Source organism: Eptatretus burgeri, chromosome 10, assembly GCF_056783735.1.
Source record: "Eptatretus burgeri isolate ZD-2024b chromosome 10, Ebu_testis_v1, whole genome shotgun sequence".
NCBI classification, from domain to species: domain Eukaryota; kingdom Metazoa; phylum Chordata; class Myxini; order Myxiniformes; family Myxinidae; genus Eptatretus; species Eptatretus burgeri.
The window spans coordinates 64,174,028-64,197,062 of NC_140970.1; the positions used below are offsets into that span (position 1 = coordinate 64,174,028).

At 41.6% G+C, this 23,035-nt stretch overlaps 1 protein-coding gene and 1 pseudogene across 13 annotated transcripts in view; one reads left to right on the plus strand and one right to left on the minus strand.

Moving 5' to 3' along the window:
• The window catches only part of LOC147018718 (uncharacterized), a 286,880-nt gene that overhangs the window by 88,590 nt on the left and 175,255 nt on the right, over positions 1-23,035 (minus strand). The window contains exon 1 of one of the 13 annotated variants that reach the window (XM_085898719.1): positions 17,131-17,471. The exons of the other annotated variants lie outside the window; for them this stretch is intronic. Coding sequence (XP_085754845.1) covers positions 17,131-17,185 — 55 coding nt within the window. The 5' untranslated portion in view covers positions 17,186-17,471. Of the gene's footprint in view, positions 1-17,130; positions 17,472-23,035 lie in introns of those variants that run through there. 13 annotated transcript variants of the gene reach the window in all.
• On the plus strand, positions 568-709 carry LOC147018719 (signal recognition particle RNA; annotated as a pseudogene).

The following is a 23,035-nucleotide window of genomic DNA, read 5'->3' on the forward strand; positions in this document are numbered from 1 at the left end:
AATTCCAATTTAAACTTATGTACTGTTTCTGCTGCCACGACCTTTCCAGGGAGACCATTCCATGCATCAACTACTCTCTGAGTAAAAGACCCCTTCCTTACTACCATCTTAATTCTCCTCTACTTTACTGGCCCCTGGTCCTATCACTGTCTACTCTGCTGAATAATTAATCTGCACTTATTTTATCTGCACCTTTCAGTATCTTAAACATCTTCATCATATCTCCTCTTAACCACCTCCTTTCTAGTGTATAAAGCCCTGTCTCCTTCAGCCGCTCCTCATAGCTGAGTATAGCTAGGCCCAGAATCAATCTAATAGTCATGCGCTGAACCATCTTCATGGCATACATCTCCTTTCTCAGTTGTGGTGACCAAAACTGCACACAATATTCTGGATGTGGTCTCACTAAATTCCTATACAATGTTAACACCACCTCTTTTCAAATATAAATGATCCCCCTCCAAATACAGCCTAAACCCCTATTCGCTGCACCTAAAGCTGCCTGGCACTGTGCTGCCTGCTTTCCTCCCATATCTATTAGCACCCTCAGATCCTTTTCCTGTGTGAACCGGGCGTAGTGGCGTGCGCCTGTAATCCGGCTACTTGGAGGCTTGGGTTGGAGGATCGCTTGAGGACGGGAGCTCTGCACTGTGGCCACGCTATGAGAGGGTGTAGGGCAGCCTGGAATCATGGCGAAACCCAATCCATATCCCTGTGTCGTAAGAGGCGACCAGGGTTGCGTCAGGAAGGGAATCCGGTGTAAAACCTGTGCCAAATCAGTATACGGATGATAACGGATGATCCGCTGTGGCGACCCCTAATGGGAGCAGCCAAAAGACGAATAACAACATATCCTTTTCCTGTGTGACACTCCAGAATTACTACTTGCATCCTGTAATCTCTATTTTCATTGTTCTTTCCCATCCCCAACACCTTACACTTGCTCAGGTTAAATTGCATCTGCCAATCTTTTACCCAATCCATGCAAGTATCAATACTTTCCTGAATCTGATAACGACTTCATCTATCTCCCTTACCTCCAAGCTTTGTGTCATCTGCAAATTTGGAAAGCCTACTCTTCACCCCACTATCCAAATCATTGATGTAAATAATCAATAGTAATGGTCCAAGGACTTATAGTATGTGTGTGTGTTTTGTTTGCAAACATTGCTGAGGTACCCCACTACTTCCATCCTCCGAGCAAGACATCCTCCCACTCACAGCCACTCTTTGCTTCCTATCACTGAGCCAGTTTGCAGCTCCACCACTGCCTGCACCATCTGCACCTCCACCACTGTTTGCACCCTCTGCACCTCCACCACTGTTTGCACCCTCTGCACCTCCACCACTGTTTGCACCCTCTGCACCTCCACCACTGTTTGCACCCTCTGCACCTCCACCACTGCCTGCCCATATAGCACCGTCACCATTGCCTGCTCCCGCTACACCGTCAACAATTCCAATATCCTCATCAACCTCATTCACAACCGTAACCAACTGTTATCTCCAAATTTCTCACATTCTGCTACTTCCTGCAAAATATCTTTCCGTTCCTTCAACCTCAGAATAACTATCCTCAAGTGGGCTATTTCCTCACACTTCAGGTCAGGCATGGGAGTATACGCCAGAGCAGGGCGTCCCTGCGTCCACTTTCCATCAGCACTCCAGGGGCCCCCATCTGGCCATCCCCCAGGCAGGTGCCTGGCCTATCACCATCTCCTTGGGATGCTGATCAACCTGCTGCAACCACGAGGTTGGCTCATTGGCCTCCTCCACTCACGAGGCTCCCTCGCTGAGAGAATCTGGTGAGCAGGATCAGCGTCAGGAAAAACGAGGCACATGTCCGTACAGCCACAGTTGATCCTCACCGACTCTATTCAGGTAACAAATCTCATTTGAGTCTAACTCAGCAACCGCTCGTTGGACACAAAGTCCGATCAGCGATAGCCAAGTCCGATCTGAAGAGACCTGGTACCAAAGGAATTAAGTCACTGTCTCAGATTCCTGGCCAAAGTCCAAGTCTCACATCCATAAAGCAAGACTGGAGGAACTAAAGACGTGAAGACAAAGACTTTTGTCCTGCACAGGTACCAGCAGCTATCCATCCTCAGAGCAAGACATCCTCCCACTCACTTTACCACTTTACCTACAGTGATCATGGGGTTTATGGGGACTGCATGCAATGACATGAGTACAGCATTTCCGCCAACCTTGAGAAGTTCAGCATGGATACCAAAGCTCCCATGAGTTTTACCCATTTCAACTGGTTCACTGCAGTCTGTGTTTCCATAAACGAAGGTGGATCACAGTTGATTGGGGGGTCAGCAAAATGGATGGTAACAGTCCTGACATCCAACTTGACAGCTGGTGGATCAGCCTGGTATAGCTGCTCAAAGTAACCAGCCAGCTGGCCTTCACTTCGGACTCCTCTGTCAAGAGCCCACCACCCTCTGTTCTTGCTGCAGTACACCGAGGTGCGAGCTTGGAGGAACACAATGCACAAATTCCCCTACAAGCAGAACAAGAATCACTTGACCACAGGTGATGCTCCACCCGTTCACAGATTCCTCGCACATCGACCTCCTTCGCCACCCTCAGCATAAGTACAGATTTACACCTCAGCTCCCTGAACAGATCAGCTTTGCCATTCAGCCTGGCCCTGCGACTCTGGTCAATGGTATCCAGTGTCCCTTGAGGAAAAATTATTCTTCACCCCACAGTGAGTTCCAAGACATCTACTGGCAACATCAAGGACAGTGGTCTTAAAGGCACTCTACAGTAACAAATGTCTTGAAGGCATTTACAACTCTTCAGGATTCCCCAAAGCACCCAGACCCCCAAATCTCCTCTCAGCCTGCTCGCAAACTCCTCAGCTACCCTCTCATCCTTGAGCTTGCCAACATCCAGCCTAGGCTGGGATGGTACCATTCTCAGATATTTAGGGTGGAACTTCAGAGTTGCGACAAGCCTGTAGTCAGTATTGATGAACTGAACACTCCAGTGGACCGACCCTATAGTTCTGAATCATCCTACAGCCACCATCAAGAAGCACATGGTCAATCTCCTTTGCCACACAACCAGCGTTGGAATATCAAGACCAGCGATGAGCTTGTGGGTGCTGATACCATGAACAAGCCACCCTATGTCAATGACTTCTTGCAAAGTCAAGGAACTTAGTGCTATTCTGGTTCCAGAACCATGGGGACCAACACATGCCTCAAAACCATCCCCATCAGTTCCAGTCAATGCATTGAAATCCCCCAAGACGAGAAGAGTATCTCGCCTGGGGCATTGATCAACCACAGACTCGAGCATGGCATAGAATGCATCCTTCACGTTGAGATCACTCGCCTCAGTCGGAGCATAAACGGAGACCAGGGAAATGACACCCAAGAAGTGACGAATCCTTAGTCTCATAATACACTCGTTGACCGGTGTTACCTCAATTATCATTGGAGTCAGCTTGTTGGACACAGCTACAGCAACTCCTTGGGTATAGTAGCCATCAGAGCGACCAGACCAATAGTTGGATGGATATGGATGGCCGTTGGCTCACAAGGAGCTCCTCCACCCTTTGACGGTGAACACTTCCAACAACACTAGGAAGTGCTCACCATTAATGTGATGTAACCAAAACTTTGATTTGACAAAACTTTGATTTGATTTGACTCACCATCAAAGTCATCAAAACTTTGATTTGACACTTTCTACAACAGTAAGAACCCTCTGCTTCCCCTATTGTTGATATGGCCCACATTGTGCAACTATTAAATTTTACGCACTCCTCTTCCTTTCTTCTTCGGTCTCTATTCATACCCTTTTTTATCGCCATACTCCCAAGGCCCCAACTGACTTAAACGCCAACCTTAACACGAGGCCTTCCCCTGCTTCTTTCAATGAACTAACACAAATTCCTGCTAAAACTGTTACGAACACAACTACAGTGATATAAATACAGCCCACAGCCCCTGACAAATCACAATAACAAAATACGCAAAACAACACACAAAAAACACTTGTTTTGTTTTGGTCAAGCTTAACCTCTTGCGAACTACAGGAAGTGACGTCATCACAGTTGTTGACTCACAGAATTTTTACAAAGCTGTTTTGCAAGCCATTGTGCTAAAGTCCACAGGGGTCCTTTTTCACACTTATTTTGTAACCTTTCAAACAAATAATTGGCTCCTGAAGTGATTTAGGGTAAATTAGGCAAAGGGGTTGAATACTTATGCAACTGCGAATCATCTGATTTCTCTGTTAATCTAACTTATTCACATTTCATTTGCAAGTTTAGCTTTATCACTTTGGAGTAGTTTGCGAAGACTACAGTTCCTTCAGAAAGTATTCACACCCCTTGACTTTTGTCACTTTTTTTGTGTTACAACCTTGAATATAAAATGGGTTAAACTGAGATTTTTTGGTCACCAATATACACAAAATACTCCATAATGACAAAGTGAAAAGATGTTTTTAGAATTTTTTTACAAATTAATTTAAAATGAAAGCTCAAATGTCTTGCGTCATTAAGTATTCAACCCCATGAGTCAATACTTTGTAGAAGCGCCTTTGGCAGCGTTTACAGCTTTGGGTCGTTTACAGCTTTGGGTCGTCATGTCTGTATCAGCTTTGCACATCTGGATTTGGGGATTTTATCCCATTCTTCCTTGCAGATTTACTCAAGCTCTGGAAAAGGTGGATAGGAAGTGTCGGTGAACAGCAATCTTCAAGTCTTTCCACAGATTCTCAATGGGATTCAAATCTGGGCTTTGGCTGGGCCACTCAAGAACTTTCACATTCTTGTTCTGGAGCCATTCCAGTGTTGCTTTGACTGTATGCTTGGGGTCATTGTCCTGTTGGAATGTAAATCTTCACTGCAGTCTGAGGTCATTTGCACCCTGAAGCAAGTTCTCCTCAAGGATTTGCCTGTATTTGGCTCCATTCATTGTTTCCTCTATCCTTACATGTCTCCCAGTCCCTGCTGCTGAAACGCATTCCCATAGCATGATGCTGCCACCACCATGCTTCATGGTAGGGATGGTGTTAGATGGGTGATGAGCTCATACTCAGTTTCTGCCAGATATAGTGTTTTACATTCAGGCCAAATAGTTCAATTTTTGTCTCGCCAGACACAAAGAATCTTTTGCCTCATGCTCTCAATCTTTCAAGTGCCTTTTTGAAAACTTCAGGTGTGCTGAAGATGATGAAATGGGATGATGCCGAGGACATTGACTGAAGACCCAGTCAGCGAGAGACACTTGTGACCCAGGTGTGTTTTGAAATGGTGTGTGTGTGTGTGTGTGTGTGTGTGTGTGTGTGTGTGTGTGTGTGTGTGTGTGTGTGTGTTTATGTGTGTGTGAGAATGCAGTGGGATACAAAAGTATGAGTCCACTTACATCAAATGCCAAGCTTTCCCAAATCCCGATTTTGAACACAAATTTGTCAAAATATTGAAGATATTTATTCACGATTCTTTAATTTATTGAGGTTATTATTGACTGAAACTTTGTATTCACAGAATAAATTAAGGTTGAAAACATTTGAGAGAAAGATAACATTTATATGCGCAGTCTGACTATGCTCTGGAGTACATTCCAACACTGTTGGGAAAAGATTGTCTCAAACTTAATCCATAAATTAATTAAATAAACCCCAAATGGAGTTGAGGCTGTCCTCAAGGAAAAAGAGAATTACACTGATTAATTATTAGCCTCCATTGGATTTAGTCCAACATGGGGACTTATGGATTTCTTCTCGATTTCCGTGTCTGTGCATGCGTGCGTGCGTATGTCCACAACCATATCTCGGACATGTATGGACCGATTTTATTCATTGTTGACACGACAACAACACATGATGGTATTTATATGCACACCATTTTGTTTCGCAATGTGATTAAAGATGGCCGACTGGTGGCTATTTTGTTACTTAAATGTGTCCTCAACCATTTCTCAGACATGCATGGTCTGATTTTGGTAAAACTTGGCACAAGCACAGTGCATGATGGCGTACACGGGCACCTCACTTTATTTTGCGATCTGATCAAAGATGGCCGACTGGTAGACTGGCGGCCATTTTAGTTGTACATAAATATGGGCTATCCCTTTAACTCCGCACATCAAAATTTCGAAAATAACGGGGCCGATGACATTTTATGTCTTTTGTACTTGTTTATTTTGTTATGTCTCAATGAATAAATTTCCTTCTGGACTCATACTTTTGCACCCCACTGTATATCTATCGAGTTCAGACCCACAACAGCTATTGCTGAATGTATCCTGACCAACAGGAAATGCCTACCACAAATTAACCTGCGGGGGGAAGAAGCGTGAGGTGGGGGGAATGTTTGAGTGCGTGAGGTGCGGGGGAAGGTTTGAGTGCGTGAGGTGTGGGGAAGTTTGAGTGTGTGAGGTGTGGGGAAGGTTTGAGTGCGTGAGGTGTGGGGGAAGGTTTGAGTGCATGAGGTGCTGGGGAAGGTTTGAGTACGTGAGGTGCGGAGGAAGGTTTGAGTGCGTGAGGTGCGGGGGAAGGTTTGTGTGCGTGAGGTGGGGGAGAATGTTTGAGTGCGTGAAGTGCGGGGGAAGGTTTGAGTGTGTGAGGTGTGGGGGAAGGTTTGAGTGTGTGGGGTGAGGGGGAAGGTTTGATTGCGTGAGGTGTGGAGGAAGGTTTGAGTGCGTGAGGTGCGGGGGAAGGTTTGAGTGCGGGGGAAGGTTTGAGTGCGTGAGGTGGGGGAGAATGTTTGAGTGCGTGAGGTGCAGGGGAGGTTTGAGTGTGTGAGGTGTGGGGGAAGGTTTGAGTGCTTGGGGCACAGGGGAAGGTTTGAGTGTGTGGGGTGAGGGGAAAGGTTTGAGTGTGTGGGGTGAGGGGAAAGGTTTGAGTGTGTGGGGTGAGGGGAAAGGTTTGAGTGTGTGAGGTGAGGGGAAGTTTGAGTGTGTCGGGTGAGGAGAAGTACGAGTGTGTGGGGTGAGGGGAAGTTTGAGTGTGTGGCGTGAAGGGGAAGGTTTGAGTGCACGAGGTGTGGGGGAAGGTTTGAGTGCACGAGGTGCGGGGGAAGGTTTGAGTGCTTGGGGCACAGGGGAAGGTTTGAGTGTGTGGGGTGTTGGGGAAGAGCTTGAAGAGTAAGGCAGGATGCCAGACTGTATCAAAAGCATGAGATATGTCCAGAGAGAAGGCCCTGGTCTCATGTCTGACATCCATTGTTGGGATTGTGGAAGCAGCATGTCCAAGGTATTATGACCTAGTCTGAAACCAAATTGTTGATCTCAGATGAGGTTGTTGGAGAAAAGGAAGGATTTCATATCAACTGCAATGATGGATTTCATGACCTTGCTGAGGATTGGAAGTAAGCTGATAGGAATCTCGCTAAGGGAATCAGTTTTTGCACATTTTATATAATGCAGTGAGGTTGGCCGATTTCCCAGCAGATGGAAATGACCGAGAGAAATGATAGGATGAAAACAGCAGAAAATAGGATGTGCAAGAGCAGCAGAGCAGGTTTTTAGTACATGCTAGCTGATGCCGTCAGGTCCAGTTGCAGAGTTGGGAGTTGAAATAAACTTCTCCATCTTCTCAGGTGCAAAAGACACAGAGTCCAGGAGCAGTTGGGTAGGACAGGAAAAAGGGGGGAGGAGGGGTACCAATAGTGAGGGGTTGTGGACACAAGATACAACATTTGGAAGCAGAGTTGAGGCATTTGGCCTTCTCACGAGAGGAGTCAGCTGTGGTGCCATTTCAAAGGAGGGAATGGATGGAAGGGGAGCATATACCAGAGACAGACTTAACAAGGTGCCACCAGGTGCCAGAGGAGGGAGACAAGTATAATGTTAATTCTTGAAGTTGGACAGATGTTGTTTTCTGGCTTTCCTGAGAGTGGACACACACTTGTTGCTGGCTTTTTGGAATGTAATGAGATTGCCTTCGGTCAGATTTGCATTCCAGCAAGAGACGGCAAGTTGGTTCAGAGCAACTGCCTCACCACAGGATTCAGAATAATGATTACTCATTTCAGGATTCAGTGTACCACCCATGGGAAGAATGGCAGGATAATTGAAGATGAGGTGGGATGAATATGTGCATAAGAAAGAGCAGGTTTCTGTGGAATAATTCCCAGGCTGAGTTAACATCAGGGGCATGAGTTATGGGAGACAAACAAAAGCATTCGATAGTTTTGGTTTGTTTTGTTTTTTTGAAGGAAGAAGGAGAAATAAGGTAATGTTCAGGAAGTGGAAGTAAGATGTGTAGGAAGAAAGAAGGAAAACGAGGAACATGGAGACAAATCATTTTCAGACTTTCTTTTCAAGGAGTGGCTGTGTTAGGCCTTGAACAATATGAAACAAATTCAACAGATAGCATAAACAACGGAAGAACCAACATTAAATATTGGATGGGATATAACTTGTGCCTGACGTATGTCAGAATTTAGACATTTGAGTGTTATTTTTCACTGAAACATGGATGACTCCAGATATTTCTGACCGTACTATAGATATTGAAGGATTTGATCCACACATTACGCCACAACCGATCTTTGACTGCAACATATAAAGGTTGTGGAGGAGGTATATGCAAGTATGTGAATAAATTCCAGATTAAGAGTTGTGTCTGTGTTGCCAATATTGAGTGACTGCGTATCTTTTAGAATTTTCTATCCGCCCTGAGATAGAAAATTCTATCCGTCATTCTGTTGTACATTCCACCCAATGCAAATGCCGAGCAAACTGTATATGTCATATATTAAACAGTCCAAGCGATGGACACATGTTCACCTGACTCACCCAATACTACTCTGCATGATGTAAACTTGTGGGATATTTTGCCAAACAACAGCAGTTATATAAATGAGCATACACGTGAGGATAATATACGTATTAGACCAGTGTTTCTTTCTATTCCATTTGTGAGCCATATGAATCTGTTATTCGACAGGGAATTGTGCAATAAGACTTTTGTGCACTTTTTACTTTTGTACTGTATCGTCAAACACCGAAAACTGTGAAACCAGTAAAAAAAAAAAAGTTTTTAAAGTTTGGAATTCTACTGTAATACAATATCTATAAACATGTTTTGAAATTACAAAATGGGACATTTTCACTGATGATACAGATAATATCAGCGAGGTTACTGAAGTCATCAATTACTATATTGTGTTCTGTGAACGGTTACATATTCCAACAAGAAGGGCACTTGGTAGAGCGCATACCTCTGCCACACAATGCCTGATCCAGGAGAACATATCGGGCCCAATACATTTTTGAAATACTGTGCCATACAGGACTATATCACATTTGGCCCTATCTCTCAATGGTGAAGAATCACTTTAAAAATTAAATAATTCTCGTTACCAGATCCGGATTCAGATCTTCACCAAAATTGAATCAATTCGGCCTTGCCACACAACCAACCTGTCTCCCAAGTTTTGTCCGAATCCATCCCCAACTTTTTGAGATATCCTGCACACAAACAAACAAGAAGAAGACATCGTGCAGAGCACGATACTTGCAAAATCGATAAAAGAAATTTGACCTCAAAAATAATTGGTGGTTTAATCCAATGACCAAATATTCAACTCCTCTTCAAATTCAAAGTGAATCAAATGGAAATTAACAATTTTAGAATTTCAGCCAATGTTGGCCTTTTGGATGATGTTTATCTCAAAAATAATTGGCTGGTTGAATTCATTGACCTGAAATATAAATAGTCTTCAAATTTCAAGTCAATTGGATGAAAATTGAGGATTTTAGAAACACCACCAAAGGTGTTGACCTTTGGCCGATGTTGACCTTTTGACCTCAATAACCATAGGCTTCTTCCTCATGACAGACTATACCATGTGGTGAAGTTTCATGAAGATCGGTTTAAAAATTGTGACCTGTAGGCGATAAACAGGCAGACAAAGACAGACAGACAGATAGAATAACAAAATCGACTGACCAATATATTTTAAAACATCTTCGATTTTGCAAGTAACAAACAGACAGAAAGGGGTGAAAACATAACCTCCTTCACCTTCGGTGGTGGAGGTAATTAAGACAATAAAGATGTATCCAAATAATAAACCTTGGGTAACTAAGGAATTAAAACACTGCCACTTGAAAAACAGAGAGCGTTCAAAGTTGGAAATCAAAATGAGCACACAATTCAACAGCACATAGATAAACTTAATAAATTGAGAACTACGGCATTAAAGGAAATTTAAAATGCAAAAATGATGTAAAGAGATATGTTGCACAGCAGTTTGTGGACAAACCTCGGGATGCTTGGAAATGTATGCAGAAAATGAGAGGTTTACATTAAAGAGAGGGACAGGGAAACCCATTTGGGTTTATGGATAATTTGTATGAAGTTGTGAATGACTTAAACAGATTTCTCCTGCAGGTTTGAGAATAGTCAATTGAAGGAACACATGATTATGCAACATGCTTCACTTATTGAATGAGAGAGATCCCCAGTTACCATCAACATATGGGTAGTAGAGAAGCAGTTTAAGGAAGTGAACCTGTGGAAAGCAAGTGGCTATGATAAGATTAGTGGAAAAATACTTCAAGAATGTGCTCATCAGTTGGCAAGTCCTTTCTCTGTGCTGTTCCAGAAATCGCTTGACATGAATGATTGTTGTTGGAAATCAGCCATCAGTATTCTGGTCGCCAAGAAATTGAGGCCTGTTGAGCTGAATGATTACTGGCCGGTAGCTGTCATAATTAATCGGCCATCATGAAGTGCTTTGAGCGTTTAGTTAGTGTCGAATCATCTTTTGGATCCTCTTGCTCAACGTATTTATCAGTTGGAGTTTGCATATCAAGCAAATCGATGGATGATGCTATCCTTGCTCTAATCCGCACATGGATAAGGTTGGTTGTTACATTCCTGCAACTTTTAATGATTCTCATCAGCTTTTAATAGCATGCAACTATTTTAAGCTTATTGAGAAATTGAAAATTTTCTATGCTTCTTTTTTGGATTTATCACTTTCTTCAGAACAGCATCCAAGCAGGTGTCAGTTTCTGGCATCCTCTTCAAATCAGTGTCAACAAACATTGGATCTCCACTGGGCTGTGTTCTCTCACCACGACTTTTTATTTTTTCTACTAACGACTGCCGATCTGAGTATGATAAGAGCTTGAGGTATGCTGATGATTCCATCATCGTGCGCCTTATCGTGAAATTGTTTAAAAATTCTGTGAAAAGGTTTGTAAAGTGGTGCAATGACAAATGTCGAAAATTGAATGAAAATAAGACAAAATAAATTGTTGTGGATTTTAGGAGGAAGCTAAATAATGGCATTGTTCCTGCGAGCTACAGGCATCTTGGCACCACAGTGGATGAGAGAATAATATGGGCATAACAGTGCAGACATGTTGTGGCCAAAGCACACACACCACTTCACTTCTGGAGAAAACGTAAATCTTTTGGAGTCGATCCTGCAATTGTGAAGCTCTTCTTTACAACAGCAGTGAAGAGTGCCATTATTCTTGGTTGTCTTTCCTGGTAGAGGAACATCAGGAAAGTTGATTTACTAAAGGTAAAGAGATTGATGAACCAGGCACGAAATAGGTGTGTGTGTGTGTGTGTGTGTGTGTGTGTGTGTGTGTGTGTGTGTGTGTGTGTGTGTGTGTGTGTGTGTGTGTGTGTGTGTGTGTGTGTGTGTGCGCACGTGTGCGCGTTTACGTCGGGCTTCCTTCTTGGGACGACAGTGGAGTAATTGGTCTACACTACTGGTCAAAAGTTTTGGAACATCCCCATTTTTCCAGTTTTTACTGAAATTTAAGCAGTTCAAGTCCAGTGAATAACATGAAATGGTACAAAGCTGAGCAGTAAACTGCCAGAGGTTAAAAAAAAAAGGTTTATGTTACCAAAAACTGAAAAAATAATGTAAATTTCAGAGTTGGTAAAAAAGGCCCCTTTCAGGGAACAAGTAATGGGTTGGCAACTGCAGCTGTTCTGCAGCAAAAGAAGTAAATTAAGCCTTGAAAGTTGATGCAAACAATTCCTACAGGTGTCCCAACTTTTGTTGATTCGTTCCAAACCCTCTGTCTGGATGAAAGCAGTGTTGGAACAGACTGTGTTGCTGCACCCCCTGAAGCATTATTTGGACAAAATTGCACTGCAGGAAGTGGTATATTGCTATCATAACGGTGAGATAAAGACAATTAATAAAGGAAGACAGACAGACCATTATAACCCTTAAAAGTGTAGGTCTTTCCTTCAGAGGAATTGCAAAGTAGCCCAGGTGTCGGTGAGTACAGTTTCCTCCACCATCAAAAGGCACTTGGAAACTGAAGTAAACTCCAACAGGAAAAGGTCTGGCAGACCCAAAGCCACAACAAAATCAGAAGACAAGTTTCTGAGAGTCAACAGCTTGCGTGATAGATGGCTCACAGGACAGCAGCTTCAAGCACAGCTTAAAGGCGCTGTCACACCTTGACGATTTAGCCAGCAATGGCAACGTATAAAATGTATGTAAAACGTTGGCGTACGCTGAAATTTTGATGTTTTTTTTTAAGTTTTGGTCGTATTCATAACGTGTTGGTTGTATGCATAACATAGTAGTAACGGGCACAGAACGTTTCGTTGTCTTCTAGATAACTTATACCAACGAAAGCTTAGCCTGTTGTCGGCGTTCACAACCTATGCCCAACGATAGTTTACCTTAGGCATAGCGTGCTGCACGTATCGCCGACGAACTCGTGGCGTAGCCTGTTAAAAACCTGCCGCACGCCGTTTTAAATCATAACCACCTGAAAATTGAAAGTGTCAACCACGCAGTCACACCTTGACGATTTAGCCAGCATATGCCGACCTATGAAAAATTTGCCGAACCAAGCTGGCACACATCGAATACGGTATGGGTAAGTTGTGTATACGTTAGGAGCACACTGAAAAACGATGAAGTATGCTGTTATATTTCGTGGTACATCTCGTACGTCGTGAAATTTCAAGCATGCTGAAAATTTACGACGTACTCACCGTATGGTTCACACGTTCCGCTACACTAGGAATAAGTTGTAGGCACGATATGCGATCGTTGACACACGTCGACACAAGTTCCTTGTAAGTTACTCATAAGTCGAAACACGTCGAGGTAATGTTTAGCATACCCGAAACTTATTTTCTCCGTCAAGGCACATTTTTTTTTCTCCTTGGCTCCTTGAAGGCACGTGACAAAATATCTGAAGTTGGTGTTGTTGTTGTTTTTTATTATTATTATTATTTTAGTCTGTCACGAATTTTAAAATATATTCGGACATTTGCTTTTAAGTTTCGACGTCGACGTGACAATATCCTTAAACAGAAAATATTCACAGAGGAGGAACTAAGAATAAGACATGAGCAAACTGAAGAGGCAATCGGACGTGACGTAACGGCACGTGACGAAATATCGGAAGCTATTGTTGTTTTTTTAAACGCTGCCAATACGCCATTATATGGTAGCTGTGAATTAGAAACATGTTCTGTAAGTTCTGTGGTCGTCCGGAAGACGTCATTCAAATACGTCTACATACGTCAATATGCGTTGGAGGTACGTTACACAGAGGTTCAAAGCACGTGACTCATAGGTTAGAAATAAGTTTTGGGTACGCTAAGCATTACCTCGACGTGTTTCGACTTATGAGTAACTTACAAGTAACATGCCTCGACGTGTGTCAACGATCGCATAACGTGCCTCGACGTGTGTCAACGATCGTATAACGTGCCTACAACACGTTACTCATATGTTATAAATAAGTTTCGGGTGCTCTAATCATTACCTCGACGTGTTTCGACTTATGAGTAACTTACAAGTAACGTGTGTCGACGTGTGTCAACGATCGTATAACGTGCCTACAACTTATGGCCAGCGTAGCGGAACGTGTGAGTCATACGCTGGCATAAGTCATAAAATTTCAAGCACGCTAAAATTTGAGGACAACTGCAAAGTAGAACGATAAAAGCCAGCGTACTACGATGTATGGCTGTGTTTTTCAGCGTGCTCTTAACGTATACAAAACTTACCCATAACGTATTCGACGTGTGCCAGCGTTTTAGACAATTTTTTCATAAGTCGGCATACGCTGGCTAAATCGTCAAGGTGTGACAGCGCCTTAACACTGGTCGAAGGAAGTCTCAGTTTCAACGGTGAAGAGAAGACATCGAGCTGCAGGTTTAACAGGTCGAGTGGCAGTAAGAAAGCCATTGCTAAGATGGCAAAATAAGAAAAAGAGGCTTGTCTGGGCCATGAAGCACCACCAGTGGACGACTGAAAACTGGAAGAAGGTTTAATGGACCGATGAATCAAAATTTGAAATCTTCGGTTCATCACGCAGGGTTTTTGTACGCCATCGAGTAGGTGAAAGGATGGTTCCTCAGTGTGTGACACCAACTGTCAAACATGGAGGAGGAAGCGTGATGATCTGGGGCTCTTTTGCTGGATCCAGAGTGGGCAACTTGCACAGAGTGACTGGCACGTTGAACCAAAAGGGCAACCACAGCATTTAGCAGCGCCATGCAATACCCTCTGGTCTACGCCTAGTTGGTCAGGGGTTCATCCTTCAGCAAGATAACGACCCAAAACATACCTCCAGGCTATGTCAGTACTACCTCAGAAGAAAAGAACAAGACGGTAGGCTTCAAATCATGGAATGGCCAGCACAGTCTCCAGACTTAAACCCCATCGAGCTGGTTTGGGATGAACTGGACAGAAGGGTGAAAGCAAAGCAACTTACAAGTGCAACACATTTGTGGGAACTTTTGCAACAGTGTTGGGAAGAACTTTCCGAACTATATTTGATTTCCATTGTAGAAAGAATGCCACGAGTATGTTTGGCTGTTATATCTGCAAAAGGTGGCCACTTTGATGACTCAAAAATTTAGATTAAATTTTGTTCAACAAAACGATCCCATGATTTATTTTTTATCTGCAATTGTTTATTTGTTCTATGCTTTAATTTCAGAGTACATTGAATCATTAAACTGCTTAAATTTCAGTAAAAACTCGAAAAATGGGGGTGTTCTAAAACTCATGAACGGTAGTGTATATATTGATTTGGAGGACATTTGTACACAGAGAATCTTGAAAAAGGTTAAGAGTATAATGGCTGATGGTAATCGCCCTGTGCACCAATATTACCATTTGATGCGCTCTGAGAAGAGATTACAGTCACCCAGATGTAGTATGAATCAGGATCACAATTCATTTGTAGATTAATCCATTGTACACCGCCCCTTCCTATTCCATTTCCAGGTGCTGCACAACGTGATAGCCGGGCACGCAAGGCACCTGCAATGACTTGCACCGAAAGGGCATGCTCAGTTTTCACTGCGTTTGTTTCTTTGTTTTCTTGTTTATTTTCATGCTTGTCCGGGTGATATCTCAACCATCCTTTGAGCGAGGAAGCTTAGATTTGGGTACAATAGTGAACAAGTGCCTTGGCAAAAAATCGTATTTTTTATGTTTTGATTAATTGATTAATTACTTAATTATTTATTTTCTTTCTCATTGGGCAATTTCTCAGGCACCTTTTGAGCTAGGAAACTGATATATTTGGCCATGACAGTGAACAAGTGATTTGGCTATCAAGAGTATTTTTGATTTATTGATTAATCAATTCATCGATTCATTATTCATTTTTCGATTAATTACTTCATTTCCAAAAAGTTACAGATTCGGATGAAACAGTGGTGGTATGTAATTAATCAATGATTGTACACCGCTACTTTCCAATTCCATTTCAATGTGCTGCACGGCAGCATCGCCGGGCGCCAGAGGTGCCCCGGCAATTTCGTGCGCTGGAGGATTTGGGATTTATTTATTTGGCATGGGGGCAGTGTACTTTGAATGGAGCTCTACTTGTTTGTTTATTTTTTTTTTTCGTTAAGAAGCCATGTCTTATATTTTTTTCCTCTCTGATATGTATTTGTGATGATATAGTTTTGTACTTCATTAAAATATTCGTGTCCCCCCCCCCCAAATCCCGTTCAAATATTGCATGGAGAGCAACGTAAGTAACCAGGTCGAGTTTCCATTATTGGGCGAATAAAATATTTTAACTTGAATAATACAGGTGTAAATCTAATCTACTTGCGCACATGGCCCATACGACTCTTAACTCATCAGAGCTATGGATCCCTCCCCTCCCTTTCCGTGTAACAATGTCATTGAAGCTGTAAGGAACGATTAGGACAACAACAACAACAAAAAAGGAAAAAAAGCAACTTAGATGATCTTTGGAAGGTCTTGGAAGAAGTGTGAAACACCATTTCACAAGAGTTTAAAACAAAAAGTATTTGTAAGTGTCCATAGAAAAAATTAAATGTATGGTTTTGAAGGAAAAAGAGTCGATGCATTTGCTATTGGTTAATATCAAGGTATACCATGTATACATTTGGTTATTTAAATCAGATTTTCTTTTTCATAAATGTGTACTTTACTGAATTTACATTGAACACAACTTTTAGTTTCCTCATGAATTGGAGTAGAAAAAAGTAAAATGTCTCAGACTTTTGAACAGCAGTATAAATCTACATGTGTGTGTGTATATATATATATATATATATATATATATATATATATATATATATATATATATATATATATATATATATATATATATATATATATATATATATATATATATCCCACTCTAAATGTAGTGACAGTTGCTACACTGCTCCTCTCAGGCTTTGTGGCAAGGACCAGTCCCACCTTAGGAAAGAAATCAATCGATGGATGAATTCTGTCTCACTGGCTGTCATCAGCATGGAGTAGATTCTCTCCAGAAGCTTAGCTGGTAAACCATCATGTGTAGGAAAATATCCACATCAAACTTCTTTCAACCTGTTGTGGAGTCATGAACCCATGTGCCAGACCAGCACTTTCATCAAGGCTCCTGAATGACAGGAGTTCCAGCGATGTGTCCAGACTGTTTCGGAATCTATTACACAGTTAACAATGTGTCTGAAATTCAGCTGGGAAATAAGATGTTTAAATTTAAAAAAAAGTAAGCTTCTGGGTTAATCGCAGTCTGTGCAAAAAGGAAAAACATAGAACCACCCAATGTTAAACACAGGGTTAACTGCGATTCCACTCCCCAGTGTCAGTTAGTATGAAAGCTTTAAAAGGATTTGGAGCAATGACAGCTGCCAACTTCATTAACCCACCTCCCCCATGAAAACAATCACTACAAGGATGTGTTTCTGGCTCACTGGTCCTCATCAGTGTGGTGTGGATTCCCGTGAAAAGTTGAAGTGGTCATCAAATGTCTGCACCGCAAAATGGTTGGCAAATGACTGTCAGAAAGGAGATCCCAATTGTTGGGACAGACAAAATGAACAAACGTCCAGGAAAAGAAATGTTTACCTCAAATGTACACATCATTGTGTTTCCATCATACTCGTGGCATGCATAAATCAAGAAGGGCCATGTTAAATCCAACATGAGGTGCAGAATTTGTTGCCTTGGTTGAGTTGTTCAAAACTACCAAACCAAAACAATACAACGTTGTGCAGAATTGTTTCATTTTAGCACTCAAAAAGGTGTCAAGTTCAGCGTTGACGAGTTTGGTGCAACCACATCACAACATTTTTCAATATGAAGGAATATAGATTGCCATGAAAACTAAAGCTAAAATGACATTTAAATATGTATGCAAAATATTCAGGAATTTAAGTTCGTAAACAGCCGTTCGTCTTCAGGACATGCTTATAAAACAGGAAGTTGCACAACTCCTAACTTTCATCCAATAAAAAAATTAATATTCCACAAATTTCTCAGAAAATCAAAGCTCTTAAAATAACGTGCGGTGCATAATTCTCATGTTGTAAAAGTAATCGAAAAAGGAATGCTAATTGTTGAACAGTTCACTGCAACCACAATGCAACATTTCACGAATGCGTCATAGAAAACGTGAAAGAAAGTTACACGTCGGGGCAATATACAAGTTTAGTGACACGTTATTCGTGAAAACAAATGATGTTAGACTCGATGCCACCAAAGAAAAATTGAGGGGTACAAGAGGAAGTTCAGTATGGGAAGAACAGGTAGAAGAAGATTCATAGGAAGAAGTGAATGTGCAATAAGAAGAAGTGTTAATATCATAAGAAAAATAAGGAAAAGAAAGGGGGAAAATGTGGGGTGGGGGTATAACAGAGACGACTAGAAGGGCACTCGGTAGAGCGCGTACCTCCTCCACGTAATGCCTGATCCACGAGAACATATCGGGCCTAATACATTTTTGAAATATCATGCTATACAATATGATATCGTTTTTGGTCCCATCTCTCAATGGTGAAGAGTGACTTTAAAAATTAAATAATCCTCTTATCCAGATCCGGATTCGGATCTTCACCAAAATCGAACCAATTCGTCCTTGACACACACCCAACCTGTCCACCAAGTTTCGTCCGAATCAGTCCACAACTTTTTGTGACGTCGTGCTGTGTATCATTTTTAGCCCGATCTCTCAATAGTGAAGAACCACTTCAAAAATTCTCATAGTCGGATCTGGATCCGGATCCAGATCTTCACCAAAATCGAATCAGTTCGTCCTTGTCACACACTCAACCTGTCCACAAATATTCATCCGGATCCGTCCCCAACTTTTTGAAATATCCTGCACGCAGACAAACAGACAGACAAATAGACTGCCATCACTAAATCATTTGATGTCTATCAAATAGAAACAACAGACAGAAAGGGGGTGAAAACATAACCTCCTTCACTTTTGGTGACTGAAGTAAAGAGAAAGAAGACAAACAAAAAGGAAGAGAAGAGGAACAAAAGGTGGTGAAGAGGAAGAAATGAAAGAGACGAAGAAAGAAAGAAAAGGAAGAGTAGAATAACAAGAGAAAGAGGATGGAGAAAAGGTTGTCGAAGAGGAAGGAAATGAAGAGAAAAAAAAAGAAGAGTAGAAGAAGGAAGAGAAGAATGGAAGAAAATAACAAAAGCAAAAGCTAAGATAAAGAGAAATAGGAGAAGCAAACATAATGCTCGATACAGGTAAAGGAATAAACGCTGTCATGCCAAACAAGATAAAACCTGCTTTCTTTGGAGCCGGCACCTGCTTTCCGTAAAGGTTTGATGACAACTCGATGCTAAATTTTTGTCAGGCCCAAAATGAACGTCATAAACTTCTGCATTAAACTCTGAAACAAAAACAAATGTGTCAGACTGATGAAAGAAACGGAATATAACAAGCACATGCGAGTTTAGAAAGAGATATAAATCAAAAGATTCCATGGTGCCAATGAAGATCCCACTCCTGCAACTTTGGAACAACCCTATTACCAAATTTTTGATGCGGAGAAAACAAGTGTTGTTGTCGATTTGGAGAACAATGCCTCTCCCTGCCTGCTCAAAAACAGCACAAATAGCACTCAAGTTGAGATATGTGCTTAATAGAAATAAATATAGTTCTCCTTCAGGTCAGTTTGGTTCTCTGATCTGCAGTGAGATCCTCCGAGCATTTCGTTTTACCAATGTTTACAGCTTTGTTCATCCCTTCAACGTTTAAAAAAATAGATAGAGATGGAATATTGATATTTAACACGTTGACCGAAATACAAAACTCGATTTATCTTCTGATTTAAAATATGAGCAGCAAAGCATGGTGGGGAAAGAAAAAAAAAGCTTTCATTTCACCATTTCTCGATTGTTACATCAAGCAAACGTGAAGCAGTTCAAGATCCCCCCCACCCCCCACTCCCCCAATCCTTCCCCTCCCACCAGAAGTAAATTCAGTGCAAAAATGGTCTCATGTCACTAATACCTTCAAAGAAACACTTCACAGGCCATCCACAGCCAAGGCAAACGTGAGTTTCCATGGCAAGAGTTAAAAATGGGTGATCTTTGTAAAAGTTAAAGATGGGTGATCATGGTAAGAGTTAAAGATGGGTGATCTTTGTAAGAGTTAAAGATGGGTGATCATGGTAAGAGTTAAAGATGGGTGATCTTTGTAAGAGTTAAATATGGGTCATCATGGTAAGCGTTAAAGATGGGTGATCATGGTAAGAGTTAAAGATGGGTGATCTTTGTAAGAGTTAAATATGGGTTATCATGGTAAGCGTTAAAGATGGGTGATCATGGTAAGAGTTAAAGATGGGTGATCGCTGTAAGAGTTAAAGATGGGTGATCTTTGTAAGAGTTAAATATGGGTCATCATGGTAAGCGTTAAAGATGGGTGATCATGGTAAGAGATAAAGATGGGTGATCTCTGTAAGAGTTAAAGATGGGTGATCTTTGTAAGAGTTAAAGATGGGTGATCATGGTAAGAGTTAAAGATGGGTGATCTTTGTAAGAGTTAAATATGGGTCATCATGGTAAGCGTTAAAGATGGGTGATCATGGTAAGAGTTAAAGATGGGTGATCTTTGTAAGAGTTAAATATGGGTTATCATGGTAAGCGTTAAAGATGGGTGATCATGGTAAGAGATAAAGATGGGTGATCTCTGTAAGAGTTAAAGATGGGTGATCTTTGTAAGAGTTAAAGATGGGTGATCATGGTAAGAGTTAAAGATGGGTGATCATGGTAAGAGATAAAGATGGGTGATCTCTGTAAGAGTTAAAGATGGGTGATCTTTGTAAGAGTTAAAGATGGGTGATCTTTGTAAGAGTTAAATATGGGTCATCATGGTAAGCGTTAAAGATGGGTGATCATGGTAAGAGTTAAAGATGGGTGATCTCTGTAAGAGTTAAAGATGGGTGATCTCTGTAAGAGTTAAAGATGGGTGATCATGGTAAGAGTTAAAGATGGGTGATCTTTGTAAGAGTTAAAGATGGGTGATCTTGGTGAGAGAGAGGGGTAAAGGAGGGTGATCATGGTAAGTGTTAAAGATATGTGATCATGATAAGAGTTGAAGATGGGTCATCATGGTAAGACTTAAATATGGGTGATCATGGTAAGCGTTGCTGATGGGTGATCATGGTAAGAGTTGAAGATGGGTGATCATGGTAAGAGTTGAAGATGGGTGATCTTTGTAAGAGTTAACGATGGGTGATCATGTCAAGAGTTAAAGATGGGTGATCTTGGTGAGAGAGAGGGGTAAAGGTGGGTGATCATGGTAAGCGTTAAAGATATGTGATCATGATAAGAGTTGAAGATGGGTGATCATGGTAAGACTTAAATATGGGTGATCATGGTAAGCGTTGCAGATGGGTGATCATGGTAAGAGTTGAAGATGGGTGATCATGGTAAGAGTTGAAGATGGGTCATCATGGTAAGACTTAAATATGGGTGATCATGGTAAGCGTTGCAGATGGGTGATCATGGTAAGAGTTGAAGATGGGTGATCATGGTAAGAGTTGAAGATGGGTGATCTTTGTAAGAGTTAACGATGGGTGATCATGTCAAGAGTTAAAGATGGGTGATCTTGGTGAGAGAGAGGGGTAAAGGTGGGTGATCATGGTAAGCGTTAAAGATATGTGATCATGATAAGAGTTGAAGATGGGTGATCATGGTAAGAGTTAAATATGGGTGATCATGGTAAGAGTTAAATATGGGTCATCATGGTAAGCGTTAAATATGGGTCATCATGGTAAGCGTTAAAGATGGGTGATCATGGTAAGAGTTAAAGATGGGTGATCTCTGTAAGAGTTAAAGATGGGTGATCTTTGTAAGAGTTAAAGATGGGTGATCATGGTAAGAGTTAAAGATGGGTGATCTTTGTAAGAGTTAAAGATGGGTGATCATGGCAAGAGTTAAAGATGGGTGATCTTGGTGAGAGAGAGGGGTAAAGGTGGGTGATCATGGTAAGCATTAAAGATGTGTGATCATGGCAAGAGTTGAAGATGGGTCATCATGGTAAGCGTTAAAGATGGGTGATCATGGTAAATGTTAAAGAAGGGTGATCATGGTAAGAGTTAAAGATGGGTGATCATGGTAAATGTTAAAGATGGGTGATCATGGTAAGAGTTAAAGATGGGTGATCATGGTGAGAGTTAAAGATGGGTCATCATGGTAAGAGTTAAATATGGGTCATCATGGTAAGCGTTAAATATGGGTCATCATGGTAAGCGTTAAAGATGGGTGATCATGGTAAGAGTTAAAGATGGGTGATCTCTGTAAGAGTTAAAGATGGGTGATCTTTGTAAGAGTTAAAGATGGGTGATCATGGTAAGAGTTAAAGATGGGTGATCATGGTAAGAGTTAAAGATGGGTGATCTTTGTAAGAGTTAAAGATGGGTGATCATGGCAAGAGTTAAAGATGGGTGATCTTGGTGAGAGAGAGGGGTAAAGGTGGGTGATCATGGTAAGCATTAAAGATGTGTGATCATGGCAAGAGTTGAAGATGGGTCATCATGGTAAGCGTTAAAGATGGGTGATCATGGTAAATATTAAAGAAGGGTGATCATGGTAAGAGTTAAAGATGGGTGATCATGGTAAATGTTAAAGATGGGTGATCATGGTAAGAGTTAAAGATGGGTGATCATGGTGAGAGTTAAAGATGGGTCATCATGGTAAGAGTTAAATATGGGTCATCATGGTAAGCGTTAAAGATGGGTGATCATGGTAAGAGTTAAACATGGGTGATCATGGTGAGAGTTAAAGATGGGTGATCATGGTAAATGTTAAAGATGCGTGATCATGGTAAGAGTTAAAGTTGGGTGATCATGGTAAGAGTTAAAGTTGGGTGATCATGGGGAGAGTTAAAGATGGGTGATCATGATGAGAGAGGTGTAAAAGTGGATGATCATGGTGAGAGAGAGGTAAAGTTGGGTGATCATGGTGAGAGAGAGGTAAAGTTGGGTGATCATGGTATGAGTTGAAGGCAGGTGATCCTGGTAAGAGTTAAAGATGGGTGATCATGGTAAATGTTAAAGATGCGTGATCATGGTAAGAGTTAAAGTTGGGTGATCATGGTAAGAGTTAAAGTTGGGTGATCATGGTGAGAGTTAAAGATGGGTGATCATGGTGAGAGTTAAAGATGGGTGATCATGATGAGAGTTAAAGATGTGTGATCATGGTGAGAGTTAAAGATGTGTGATCATGGGGAGAGTTAAAGATGGGTGATCATGGTGAGAGTTAAAGTTGGGTGATCATGGTGAGAGTTAAAGTTGGGTGATCATGGTG